The sequence below is a fragment of the Phocoena phocoena genome, chromosome 3 (genome assembly GCF_963924675.1).
Source record: "Phocoena phocoena chromosome 3, mPhoPho1.1, whole genome shotgun sequence".
Taxonomy (NCBI): Eukaryota; Metazoa; Chordata; class Mammalia; order Artiodactyla; family Phocoenidae; genus Phocoena; species Phocoena phocoena.
Window position 1 is genome coordinate 48,483,940 of NC_089221.1, and position 14,173 is coordinate 48,498,112.

At 41.7% G+C, this 14,173-nt stretch overlaps 1 protein-coding gene across 1 annotated transcript in view; it reads left to right on the forward strand.

The window, feature by feature from the left end:
- The first annotated feature begins 212 nt into the window (after positions 1–212).
- The window catches only part of ZSWIM6 (zinc finger SWIM-type containing 6), a 205,291-nt gene continuing 191,330 nt past the window's right edge, over positions 213–14,173 (forward strand). The window contains exon 1 of the mRNA XM_065874785.1: positions 213–885. Coding sequence (XP_065730857.1) covers positions 213–885 — 673 coding nt within the window. The remainder of the gene's footprint in view (positions 886–14,173) is intronic.

Consider the following 14,173-nt stretch of genomic DNA (forward strand, 5'->3'; position numbering starts at 1 on the left):
TTGCATAGGCCCCGCCTTTGGCCCTAGGTTCCCCTATCGGGGCCCCGCCTCAGCCTCGACGTCACGGTGAAGGCCTCACCTCTTGTGCCCGTACAAGGAGCGGCGGGCCCTAGATGGCAGCGTGGCGTCGCGGCGGCGTGTGCGTGTCGCGCTTCCTTGTGCCGTTTATAGGGTCCTGGCACTTCCGCTGTCGGGTTAGAAGCGGCGCGGTCATGGCGGAGCGCGGACAGCAGCCTCCTCCCGCGAAACGGCTCTGCTGCCGGCCGGGCGGCGGAGGCGGTGGCGGCGGCGGCGGGGCCAGCAGCGGCGGCGGAGGAGCGGGTGGCGGTTACAGCTCTGCCTGTCGGCCGGGCCCGCGGGCGGGCGGCGCGGCGGCGGCGGCGTGCGGGGGCGGCGCAGCGCTGGGGCTGCTGCCGCCGGGCAAGACCCAGAGCCCCGAGTCGCTGCTGGACATCGCGGCGCGCAAGGTGGCTGAGAAGTGGCCGTTCCAGCGCGTGGAGGAGCGCTTTGAGCGCATCCCGGAGCCGGTGCAGCGCCGCATCGTCTACTGGTCCTTCCCCCGCAGCGAGCGGGAGATCTGCATGTACTCGTCCTTCAACACCGGCGGCGGCGCCGCGGGCGGCCCCGGAGAAGACAGCGGCGGCCCCGGCGGCGCGGGCGGCGGCGCGGGCGGCGCAGGCGGCGGCGGCTCCTCGTCCTCGCCGGCCGCCACCTCGGCCGCCGCCGCCGCCGCCGCTGCCGCCGCCGCCGCCGCCGCCGCTGGGGCCGGGGCCCCGTCGGCGGGGGCCGCCGGGTCGGCGGACGGCGGAGACGAGACACGGCTGCCCTTCCGCCGGGGCATCGCGCTGCTGGAGAGCGGCTGCGTCGACAACGTCCTGCAAGTCGGTGAGTCACGGGGCAGTCGCGGGGCCGTCTGTCCGTTCGTCAGTCCCTCGGGGGGGCGCCCGCCCCCTCCCCTCCCCTCCCGGCAGCCCCTCAGCCCAGCGCGCGCCCGCACCCCGCCCGGTGCCCTCACCGTCCCGGATAGTCCTCCAGAGCGGAGCGCCCATTTCCTCTCCGCCCTCCCCGCCCCCTGTCTCCCCGGACGGGCCAGCGCGAGGGGGAAATGAATCAGCAGGACGCGCCCCTCCGCGGGGTCCGCGGGGTGGGTGTCGGGTGCCCCCGGCCCGCTCGGTTCCCCGCCCTTCTTCCGGGGAGCACGTCCTGGAGGGCTGCTCGCCTGTTTTGGAGGGTGAATGTGGACAAAGGCATGGGCTGACGGCCGGACTCTGGCGGAGGGTGTCTGTGGCGGGGCCGTGCGGGGCGGGGGAGGGAGCGCGGGCCGCACAGACAATGCCGGCCGGGGCCGAAACGGCGGCCGGGCCGCGCTCTGCGCTCTCCCTCCTCTCTCCCCTTGTCTGTCGCTCGCTCGTCTTTCTTTCTCCTCTTCCCCCCCACTCCTCACCCCCCGCCCCTTCCATTTGAGGGAGGGAAATACATTTTAATGCCACTCGGCTGCCTCTTTTCTCCTGGCTTCGACGGGCTGGCGGCCGCGGAGCTCCGGGGGTCGCTGCGGCGTCTGGACTGGCCCGGGCGAGCTCCGCCGGCCGCCCCGGGATTTAAATGTCCTTTCCTCCGCGCCTCTCCGTCTCGGGGCCGCGCGGCGGGCTGGACCCATATCCTGAGGGAGCTCTCCCCGCGAGGACGCCCCCTAATTAAAGGGCGCGAGCAGGGCCGGGAGCGGCTGGTTCTTTCCCGTTCCGGGGGGCAGCGGCGTGCCCGGGGCTCCTGCCGCCGGAGTTCGGTTTTGGGGGGCCGGGGGTCGTGCTCTGTGCGATCCGTGGGGAGCGGTGACGGGCTTGGCGCTCTCGGCCGGCGGCTGCAGGAGCGTGAGGCGGAGGGGCTCCGCGGCCGCTCCCGCGTCCCTCCCTGCGCGACCGCCTGGCAGCCGGGCACGACCCCGCACTTTGTTCTCATTTTCAGGTTTATTTGTGCCCCTTTCAGTTTTCTGTCATCCTCCGAAAAGGGGAAACCAAACAAAAGAGTCTCTTTATTTCTTTTCGGGGCTTGTAAAGTAGAAGATATTTGACAAAGGCGAGAGTAGGACTTGTGGTTTAAAGCTGCACAGCCCTTCTTTTTCTGACAGACCATGAGAGTTTTCTCAAATACCGAATTTTAAAAGCGTTCCCTGTCCTCCCCCTCCCCCCACCCTCCAGTGTGTTTTTCTGGTCAGATATTTTTTTCAGCTGTAGCGCTGGGGATGTTTTGAGCTGCACGGAAAAGAACAATGCTATAGTGAAACTCCCCTTTGCCCGTATTTTTCTCCTGATTGCAAAACGACGTATTTTCTAACCCCCCCTTCTCATATTGCTGTCTGTTTAAACTGTGGTGGTGAGCACGGTTCCTAATGAATGGGGAGAGGTTTGGAAGCATCGCTGCCTCTGATTTTTTATTTAATCTTCTCTTTCCGTAGTCAGTTCCTTTTATCCTTCTCTCTGGGAGTCCGGTGGGGGGCTGGGTGGGGACCCAAGAGAGACTTAAAGATTTGTTTTAATTCTATCTGGTTACTTTGAATTCTGATGCAATCTGCAAACGTGATTTTCTGCATGGTCATTTATTTGTAAAGGCAGCCCCCAGTGTTGCCTTTTCTAGGTTAGATACCCCTTTCCTTATGTCTAGAGGGGGGTTTAACTTCTGAGGCCATCCGTTCTTTAAAAAAAATCTAATTAACAGCCTTTCAAGTTATTACACCCCCCCCCCTTGTTTCCTGCCTGGTTGAAATGGATTGAAGCACATCCATGGTTTCTCAGTATAACTAGTTTGTGAGTTTTTATGGCTTGGCTGGCAATGCTGAGTTTTTTTTTTCCCCCTTCTGTGCTTGACTCTGCTTGCAAGCAATGAGGAATGACAGGAGAGCACATAGGGAGGGTTTCTTGGCTGATTGCATTTAAGCCAGGAATTCACTGTGAAAATAAAGCCAAGGGACGATAAATAAAAGATGCAATCTTCTCTAGGAGACAGACACACAGCGTGGGCTTTGCCTGCTTTCATTGGTGAAGAGGCCGGGGTGAGTTGTAAAAGAAAATAGTAACTTTCTGAATAGTCCCGGGAGGAGAAGGAGGCCACTGAATGGAGCTGGCAGTGGTTGATGTGAAGTAGATGCTTCTTATATAGTTTGAAGAGTTGACCACCCCTTTGGAAACACTTAACATACGTGCTAAACAAGTGCTGTACAAATTGTGGAAAATATTCTTTTTTCCCTTCTGAGTTCTGCCAATTTCCTTAACTTCCAAGTTGTATTACTTGTTGTGCCAGTCAGCTTAGAGATGGAAGGCTGTTAAATGCCTGGCAGCTGGCACTGAGATAGAAAACTTATGACCAAGATTTTTTTTTCTTAAAGAAGAACAGAGAGAGTGGCTAGATTAACCATCTAATTTAGCTCTAAGTGGTGGTTTGAATTGGAACTAACATGAAGCTTATTTTATAATTTTGTGATTTGAGGTAGAACCCTTTTGCTTCATAACCTGAAATGGAAAAGAACAGAATACTCTGTTGATAGCATCATAAGCAATTTTCTGCTATTGCAAAATTACAAGTTTGTTTGTACAGGAAGTATTCTTTGACTTTTGTAGAGATGACTAAATTATAGATACAATACAGACAATCTAGTTGTTGGACTTTATTTTACACTTACAATGTTGAAGATTATTTAAGGATTGAGGGACAGAGAATTGGGATTCCCCGGAAATTAAACATACTTGCTTAGTTATTTTTCAACTCCTAGATTTTAAGAAAAAGAAATTTAAAGAAAAAAAAATTAAACCTTTGATGTAGCAGCTGTAAGCAATATTTAATTGGTACAGAGCTGTTCATCAGTTGATTATGGGAAGTTTTGGAGGAAGTGTTGTTGGCTTATTATTGTTAACTAATGATATATGGGGTGGGAGCTATTGCTGAAGGTGCTTGTATGTAAATATTATTGACAACATTCCAGTAATGATTTAGAAGTCATATAAATTTTCCCAAAAATTTTGCCTGGGAGAGAGCAGGCAAATCCCTAATGGGACCTGAAACTTGAATTGTTAAGGAAGAGACAGATATAAGTTACCTCATTTAAAAAAATCTAAAAGTTTCTGTAGGATTGAAAACATGATGAACCAAGTTAAGCAACTAACTGGGGCAAATATTTGCCACATGTTTGACCAAAGGCTGGCAGATAATTCCTAAAAATCGGGGAAAAAAAAGACATGAATAACCTGGTAGAAAAATGGACAACACATTTCAGAAAGAAATGCAAATTATTAATAAATGTATTTATCTTCACTAAGAGAGACACAAAAATGACATGCCATTTTCATCCACCACATTGGCACACAGGTAGACATTACCCAGAATCGATTGAGGAGGTGGGAGAATGGGATGCTGCCTCCCCTGATGTTTGGCACAATTTTTTTGTGTCATTTCTAGGAATTTATTCCATAGATATATTGATATTAGTGCACAGTGATGTTCATTACGGTGAGTGATGCTTATTGCAGTATGGTTTGCAATACTGAAAAGCTGGAATCAAGCTAAATTTCTATCAGAAGGGAAGTGGCTAAGTAGTACTCAATGGAATACTATGCAACCATGAAAAAACAAAGTATATTTTTATATACTGACAAGAAGAGGTGACCAGCATATTTCATGTAAAAACAAGTCAATTCTATACTACAAAGCTACAGTAATCAAGACAGTGTGGTACTGGCACAAAAACAGAAAGATAGATCAATGGAACAGGCTAGAAAGCCCAGAGATAAACCCATGCACATATGGTCACTTTATTTTTTATAAAGGAGGCAAGAATACGCAATGGAGAAAAGACAGCCTCTTCAGTAAGTGGTGCTGGGAAAACTGGACAGCTACATGTAAAAGAATGAAATTAGAACATTTCCTAACACCATACAGAAAAATAAACTCAAAATGGATTAAAGACCTAAATGTAAGGCCAGACACTATCAGACTCTTAGAGGAAAACATAGGCAGAACATTCTATGACATAAATCACAGCAAGATCCTTTTAGACCCACCTCCTAGAGAAATGGAAATAAAACCAAAATAAACAAATGGGACCTAATGAAACTTAAAAGCTTTTGCACAGCAAAGGAAACCATAAGCAAGACAAAAAGACAACCCTCAGAATGGGAGAAAATATTTGCAAATGAAGCAACTGACAGGATTAATCTCCAAAATTTACAAGCAGCTCATGCAGCTCAATATCAAAAAAACAACCCAATCCAAAAATGGGCAGAAGACCTAAATAGACATTTCTCCAAAGAAGATATACAGACTGCCAACAAACACATGAAAGAATGCTCAACATCATTAATCATTAGAGAAATGCAAATCAAAACTACAATGAGATATCATCTCACACCAGTCAGAATGGCCATCATCAAAAAATCTACAAACAATAAATGCTGGAAAGGGTGTGGAGAAAAGGGTACCCCCTTGCACTGTTGGTGGGAATGTAAATTGATACAGCCACTATGAAGAATAGTATGGACGTTCCTTCAAAAACTAAAAATAGAACTACCGTAGGACCCAGCAGTCCCACTACTGGGCATATACCCTGAGAAAACCATAATTCAAAAAGAGTCATGTACCACAATGTTCATTGCAGTTCTATTTACAATAGCCAGGACATGGAAGCAACCTAAGTGTCCATTGACAGATGAATGGATAAAGAAGATGTGGCACATGTATCCAATGGAATATTACTCAGTCATAAAAAGAAACGAAATTGAGTTATTTGTAGTGAGGTGGATGGATCTAGAGTCTGTCATACAGAGTGAAGTAAGTCAAAAAGAGAAAAATACCGTCTGCTAACACATATATATGGAATCTAAAAAAAAAAAAAGGTTCTGAAGAACCTAGGGGCAGGACAGGAATAAAGATGTAGATGTAGAGAATGGACTTGAGTACACGGGGAGGGGGAAGGGTAAGCTGGGACAAAGTGAGAGTGTGACATGGACTTATGTATACTACCAAATGTAAAATAGATTGCTAGAGGGAAGCAGCCGCATAGCTCAGGGAGATCAGCTCAGTGCTTTGTGTCCACCTAGAGGGGTGGGATAGAGAGGATGGGAGGGAGACGCAAGAGGGAGGAGATATGGGGATATATGTATATGTATAGCTGATTCACGTTGTTATAAAGCAGAAACTAACACACCATTGTAGAGCAATTATACTCCAATAAAGATGTTAAAAAATAAAATACAAAAAAGAGAAAATTTTAAGCGAAAAAAAATAAAGACAACTCAACAGTTCATGTAGTATGCTGCAATTTCTGTTTAAAACAAAAAAGATGGACTTGCATATAGGTGTATAAAAATGTGGAAAATGTACACAAGCAACCAGTGAATAGTGAGTATCTTTGGAGGAGGGCAGTCAAATGAATGGGCAAGGTTTTGGGGGGAATTTTAATTTTAATTGTTATTATGGTTGGATTTTTCTTAAAACTAGCAGCATATACTTTTGTAATAAGAAATCTTAGGATAGTTATCCTTGTGTTTTTAATTAACACATTTTTTTTTGTTTTGGGGTGTGTGTGTGTGTGTGTCCCCTTTCTGAAGAACTGGTGTACACTCAATTTTTTTTTTTTTGAAACACCATTTCCTTATTTGTGACTAAACAATCATTTAAAAGCAAGAAATGTCTAAACAAAACTAGAAACTAGTCTTTTGTATAAGGAAGGAGCTAGGTTTTTTTGTTTTTTTCTGGTTACTTTTGGGAGAGAAATTCTGTTTATACTTTGTTAAACATTCTCATGGTCTTTTCAGATTTGTTACTTAAAATTTTATGATTTAGGGGGTAACAAAGCAGTAGAAGGGGATCATTATTAGATTTAAGATGGTTAAAATTTTAATCAGCTAACTTAAGGCTAATTTGTTGGCCTGTGAGTATTTTGATTTTCTTTACAGTCCAGAGATTATTATATAAAGATGTGATTCTAAATGCACTTTGAGAGTTAGGTGTTTTGTTTATTGATGATAATATAGTTAATTGAATGTAATTTTGAGATTAAGGTAATGATATAGAACAAATTTGAATCAGAGCCCTATGCTCGTTCTGTCTTTTGGTTAATGAAAAATTACACAAGAGGAAAAAAAATTGAAACTAGTTGCGTGTGTTTTTTTATTGTGGTTCTATCTGAGTTGAGATGTTTGATTTGCTTACAATTGATTCTTGAAAGTATTGAGCATCTCAGATGTGCTCAGCATTGTTCTGAGGGAGTTTCAATTTTAGGTGAAGCAGTCTTGAAATTTTTTATGATACTTGGTTCTCCAGCAGTTAGTATTGGTCCAATGAAGAAATCTAAAGTGTTTGGGAGACAGAATACTTTTCGTAGCCAAAATATTTCAACAATACTGGAAGGTGGAATTGCAGATTTGAATTAAGCAAATATTTCTACTCTTGCTTCAGTCTTTAATTTCCTGCCCTACACACTTGTATTCTGAGTACACCCTGGAATTGAGGAGGAAAAGGCCACCCACATTATTTTAACTGTGCATTGAGTTTCATCCTTTTTGCAGATGAGAGACTCCGATACCTTTCCTTCTTAAAACATCAGGATTCCGTGGAAAGTGTTGTCTAAAGAACAATTATTGCAATTAATTGAACAATTAAAGTCAGTGTTGTCTTAAGTATGTCCTGGCCAACTGTGAAGATGTTTATCTGTTTATCCTTGGCTTCTTTTCTTTTCACAATGGGTAATCAGTTACTATCAGTTCCAACTCTAAATGTTTGGTCTGCAAAGATGCAGGGCAGCATGTCTTTTTTACTCAGAATCGTATTAAGAGTTTACTTAAGAATGTGTGATTTTAGCTAGTAATATGTTCAGTGAACAGGATGGCAATGAAGGAATGACTGATGCTTTCGTTTAAGAAAGCTGTCCCTTTTAAAAATTATACGAACGGGTCTGTACTAATTCCAAATGCTTACATGCTTTATATTTTTGTGTTGGAAAATCGGTTTTCTTCAGTGATACAAAATGAATTTGGTACCTTTATTTTAAGAAACTTATGTATACATATGATAAGATACATTCGTGTTAGAAATTTTTATAGGGGCCCTCATTATACTTGAACTGCTGTTGACCTTCACCTGTTATATTTAAGAAGACAAATATCCTACAAGAGAAAGCAGATTATAGGTAAGTATAAACATCTTAGAAACAAAGCAGATTATAGGCAACAATTTTTTAAATGGTAATAAACTACATGGAGCCCACAAAACCATTTTCAGTTACCTTTCAGATTACTATTATATAGTTTGAAAAATCATGCTTTCTCGCAATAAAAATGTAATCTAATTTTCTTGGTTTATTAATTTTTTGATGTATGTAAATATTTGGGGATTACTGTAAATTAGAAAACATGAGCTATTTCCTCCTTATAGTGAATGGAAAGACTCATCTCTTTCTGAGAAATCAGTACCAAGTGATAATTTGGAGAAATATGTTACATAGTCTTGTCCCATGGAAAGAGGCTTGTTTCCCAATCCTAGCCAGAGTCTCAAAAATAAAGTGTGTTAGATTTGTTAGAAAAATCTGAGTGTCCTTTCACTTTTTGCTTTCAGTGCTGCGTGTTCTGCTAAGAATTTCCTTTGTACATGGTTTTCAATTCTTTAAAAATAGGATGCTTCCTTTATTTTTTTGATCTAGAAAAGGTAGCCAAAGCAAGCTTTGGAGAGAACGCAGTGCAAAATCTGCTTTTCATTTTGAACTTAAAGATTGACCTTCAGCTGATAGTAAGTGAAGTCTGTTGGAAAAGGGTATGCTAAGTGTTTTATATTTGTGGAATTCTTTAGTGATAATTAGTTTTTTGTCAGCATATGTTACATATATTTATTTATGTATTTATTTGTAACAAATTTGATGCTCCCAAGTGAGAGAAAAGGAGACAGATGAACCTAGGTATCGTTTGAGTATCACTACCCCAAGCGTATTTCAGTGACCTCTGTGTACAGGTGCACTCTTCTGTTTCTTCTTAAATATGCGAATGGATGAGATTCTGTTTTTACACAATACTCTTGCATGATAGTTATTATCTACCTGTAGAGCTCTGAATATTTGTACAGCTCGATTCCAGCTTCTCCCATTTTGCTCATGAGAAAACTGAGGCCCAGACATGTTGAGTAATTTGTCCAGAGAGGCATAGTAAATTGCAAAGTTGAACGTGGAATCTCTGTTTTTCCACTACTCAGGCTGCCTCCTAATTTGCTGGGAATGTTTGGTAAACTTCAGAAAATCTCAGAAATCAGAACAAGCATATAGTGAATGTAAATTGACTATGCTGTTGGAGAGATTATTTGGCTAACATTTCATTGAATGTTATAAAAGTATTTCTAGATAACATTTTAGTTTCAGGCCAGATTCTAATGGCTTCAGTTAAGCAGTGATTCTGGCATGCTTAGTACATGCTAGTATAAAACATTTGTAGACATTTGGAAACTGTAGAGATGTTCTCTGATGAGATTAAAGTTCAGGAAAAGTTAGTTATGATTGCTAGCTGTATGAAACTCTGTTACAGTTGGTGTGAGTACACGTGACTGTACGCATACCTCCTTGTAATACAGAATTTACTAAAAGTTGAAAATACTACATACACAGGACGATAGAAGTCAATACCCAGTAAGAAATTTGTCTATTCTGAACGTAGTATGTATATGAAAACTTATTCAGTAGTGTCTGTGTTTGACCTGTTTTTGTACATTTTCCAGTGTTTGTCAGTGTCACCCCACCCTCATCGCTGGTAACTAGTACTATATACATAACCCTTAGGTGCACTTCTTTCACGTAATTGATGTGGCCTCAAAGCTTTATTAACATCTCTTTATAAAGACCTTGTATTATTTCGGGGTTTTCTTTATTGTACTGAGCATGATTTACAGTGAGCCTCTTAATACTGCTGTAACAGCATTTCCAGTCAACACTTTCAGAGCACTTAACCATGTGCCAGATACTGCTCCAAGTACTTTATATTTCTTAACGGCCCTATGAGTTAGGTACTTTTATTATTTTCATTTCACAGATGAGATAACTGAAGCATAGGGAAAAAGCGCAAGTAACTTTTGCCCAAGGTCACACAGCGTGGTAAATTATGGAGCCAGACACAGCCTCTCTGGGCTGGTACTCTTACCCCCTAAATAATAATACTTGTGATGTGTCATCGTTAACTATTCTAGAAAGTTCATCTTCATGTTTATAGTCTCTTGGTACTTTTTAGGGTAATTTTTCACAGCAAGAATTTTAAATTGTGATCAGAGCTATGATTTTTAACATGTATTTTAAAAATTTGATTTGAAAAACTGCACTTTAAAAATACCTTTTGTGGGACCTACTGTATAGCACAGGGAACTCTGCTCAATGTTATGTAGCAGCCTGGATGGAAGGGGAGTCTGGGGGAAAATGGATATATGTATATGTATGGCTGAGTCGCTTTGCTGTGCACCTGAAACTGTCACAACATTGTCAATCGGTTATACTCCAATATAAAACAAAAAGTTAAAAAAAGTGCCTTTTTGTGAACGAACTTCAGCTTTGGAAGATGGTTGTGTGCGGTGATTTTGATCATTCATCAGACATTTTTAACTTTTGAAAGAGGAGTAACTTGCATGTTAGATCTAATTGCAATATATATGTCGCATATATACATTTATCTTGTACAACTTTTTGAATGTTATGATTGAAAATTATACTATTTCTTGTGCTGAGAAAAAGATTTAATTTTCTTTGAAAGAGATAGGTAATTGGAAGGATGTTAATTGGAAGGATGCCGTAGAACCTGTCAGTACATCTAAACTCTTACCAACTGAAAAAGCTGATCAGATAAATTGGAAGCTCATTTAGTGAATTAACGCGCTTAAAGTTCAGGTGACTCACTGCCTGGTCCTACCTTATTTAACAGTCTGTTTACTTAAAGCATTTTTCATTGTTAATTGGTGTCAGATCTCTAAGGTTAGAAGGTATTATGGAAAATAATGTAAGAAGATAGTACATAGAATGAGTCCACAGAAGCAAGATTTAAATTCTCTTAATTACGTTAGTACAATTTAGAATGCTACATGTGCCATGTTGTAGCTGTTAAATATTTGCTGACAGTGATCAGTATTTTTATAAATGAAGTATAGGTATTTTATCATTTCACTGTAAAGGGCAGAGCCTGGAGCCTCTTCTGGTGTTACTGTTGGTCTTTTGGTAAAGGCTGGCAGAAGTTGAAGGTAGCACTGTAGTATTTGGTTACGTTGAACCTTTGTTCCTGCTACTGCTTTATATTAACTCATTTCTACAAAGAAGATGGTCATGATTTTAATAAATATTTGTCGTAAAATAAACTGCTAAAACACAAATACCAGAAGTTTGTAATCAGATGTATGTGAGAGAGGACTTTTTAAAAAAATAAGTTTACCTTATTTCTTTAGGACTTTGTTTTTTAATTTAATTTTTTAATTTTTAATTTTTTTTTGTCCATGTGGTGGGATTGAACCTGGGCCTTCAGCAGTGGAAACACTGAGTCCCAACCACTGGACCTCCAGGGAAGTCCCGGACTTTGTTTTTTTTTGTTTTTTTTTTTTTTGTTTTTTTTTTTGCGGTACGCGTGCCTCTCACTGTTGTGGCCTCTCCCATTGTGGAGCACAGGCTCCTGACACGCAGGCTCAGTGGCCATGGCTCACGGGCCTAGCTGCCCCGCGGCATATGGGATCTTCCCGGACCGGGGCACGAACCCGTGTCCCCTGCATCGGCAGGCGGACTCTCAACCACTGCGCCACCAGGGAAGCCCCGGACTTTGTTTTTTTTTTTAAAGCATTCTTCGAGTTTCCTTAGCACTTAGGATTTTGAACTCCTGACACCATATTCTAGTTCTCTTCTGCTTCTCTCCTACAATTATCACCTGTGTAATTTTTGTCTTATATTTTCTCTAGACAATGGTAAAGCTGAGGACTGAAATGACCAATGGCTGCTTTGTGATGATGGCAGAATCAAGTGAGACTTGAGGATAGGAGTGAAGGGAGCCTCTGAACCTAACCTGCCTCAGAGCTCAAGTATCTTTCTTCTTTTCCCTCCTTCTCTAATGCCCATGCTTTTTCCCTTCCTTTCTTGGGCCCGGGGGAATGGAGTGGGGGAGTGAGGAATAGTAGAGAATGGTAGGGAAAAAGGCAAGAAATCGGAAGAGGTAGGAAATACCAACCAAGAGAGTGTGTTCCATTCCTTTCTTTCCCAGCCACTGTCCCCTTCCCTTCAACCTCCCTTGATTTAGGGAAATAAAGCTGAGGTCACAAGGACCTATGTGTTCCAGCTGCTGCTTGGCTGCTATTTTTAGCCTGGCCCTCCATGGGCTGGCACTAGGCCATGATGGCATAGGGCCAGCATGTTGTGGGACTGCTTGGCAAATGTCAAAAACTTAACTTCTCAGTTATTAAACAGAACTAATTTTTGTATATATTCTGTGTTATGATATTCTACTTACCTCTACTTTTTCGAAGTGGGATGTGCATTTTTTAAGAAAGGATTGATTTTTGATAGTAGTCATCATACTGTGATAACTATTTTAGATAGGAGAAAGGTTTCAAAATTGCCTTATCAGGTCTGACATATATCCTGCTCAATAATTTTGGTTTTGTGGTGGCACCAAGAGGTGTGAGATTTGCCTGATTAATTTAAAATGCCTTGGGCATCTTTAAAATTGCCATTCCTGTTGAAGTTGTAGAGTCTGAATTGGTTTATATAATTATGGGTGTCATTAGACATTAAAAAAAACACATGTACTTTTTTTTTCTACAGTTGTCAGTGTTCTCTTTGCTAACACAGTTGTGTGTGTTTAGGTTTGGTTAATGCTGTAAGAACATGTTTAGCAAATAAAAAGCTTACTATTTATTCTAGTAGGGCATATAGGTGAGTTTTGGTTGAAGTAGCAGTATCTGGGTCTAGATTCTGTATACCCTAGAGCCAGTATTATGTGGAGTGTATTTGCAAACTGAGTTTTAAACTTTTGGATACACATGTGAATTTAAGAATTTACTTGATTATCAGTTGTACTCAAAATGAAAAATATGTTGTATTTGTTCTTGTATAATTTTGGAAAGAAGTGAAAAGAATGCCACAGTGTGAATCTGTAGTATGTTTGGAAGGAACTTTGGTAAAAAGAACAGTATTTATATTCTTTTCATAGTGGTACATAAAAAAGCTGAGGGTATGTTAGGGATGATTTTCAGTGTACAATGGACCACACTGAATGTGAATAGAAACAGGGATGATGATTATTATTCACTTACTCGATGAATTGTGGTGTAATGTACTTAGATCTGTTGGATGTCAGGATAACATTTAGCTAGTGCATTGATGTGATGCCCTTCTTAAGGTAACAAAATAACTGGCCAAAATAACTAGGAATAGAATCAAATTGATTTTTTTTCACTTTGTCTTTAAGGTAGTTATTGGACAAATTTTGCTGCCTTCACTTTTTGAAATAAAGCTTAAGGTGAGGGATTTACTGAAAGGTGACTTGCTGGTCTAATGGCTTAGAGAAGGCAGATGTTTCAGAGTTAATTTAAATTTTTACATCTTAAAATGAGATGCTTCCATTGTGGATAAGAGCAAGTTGGGCAGCTTTACTCTTGCTGATCCAAGAATATTTTGTTTCTTAGAGTGAAAACAAAAATTTCATTAGGGAATATAATCAGAATGTCTTGGGGATAGAGTACCGAGTACATTGAACTATATCACAGTGTATTAATTATACCATGTGGTGTCTTTCTGCAGTTAGAGGTTATGGTAGGTGTATTTTCCAAAAGTGGCTTGGAGATAGATCCACTGATATATCTATGTATGTTTCTATAGATAGAGGTGTGTGTGTGTGTGTGTGTGTGTGTGTGTGTATGCACACATATATATATATTTATAATATGATGCTTAGAACATTATAATCTACTGGATGGTAGTAGGTAAGTGACTATCTTATGGATCCTTAATGTAATTTAGATTTCATTTAGGTTAGTCATGTAAATTATGTCAGCTCCAGTTTAACTAATAAGCTTGATTAAAACCAAAGCCCAGATGGTAGTTTGACTAGTGCTGTTATAAGCAAAGTGCTCAAATGATGTTCCTTATTGGAACTTGTCAGAGCAGTTTCTTTGCAGTTTTTGTGGATCTCTC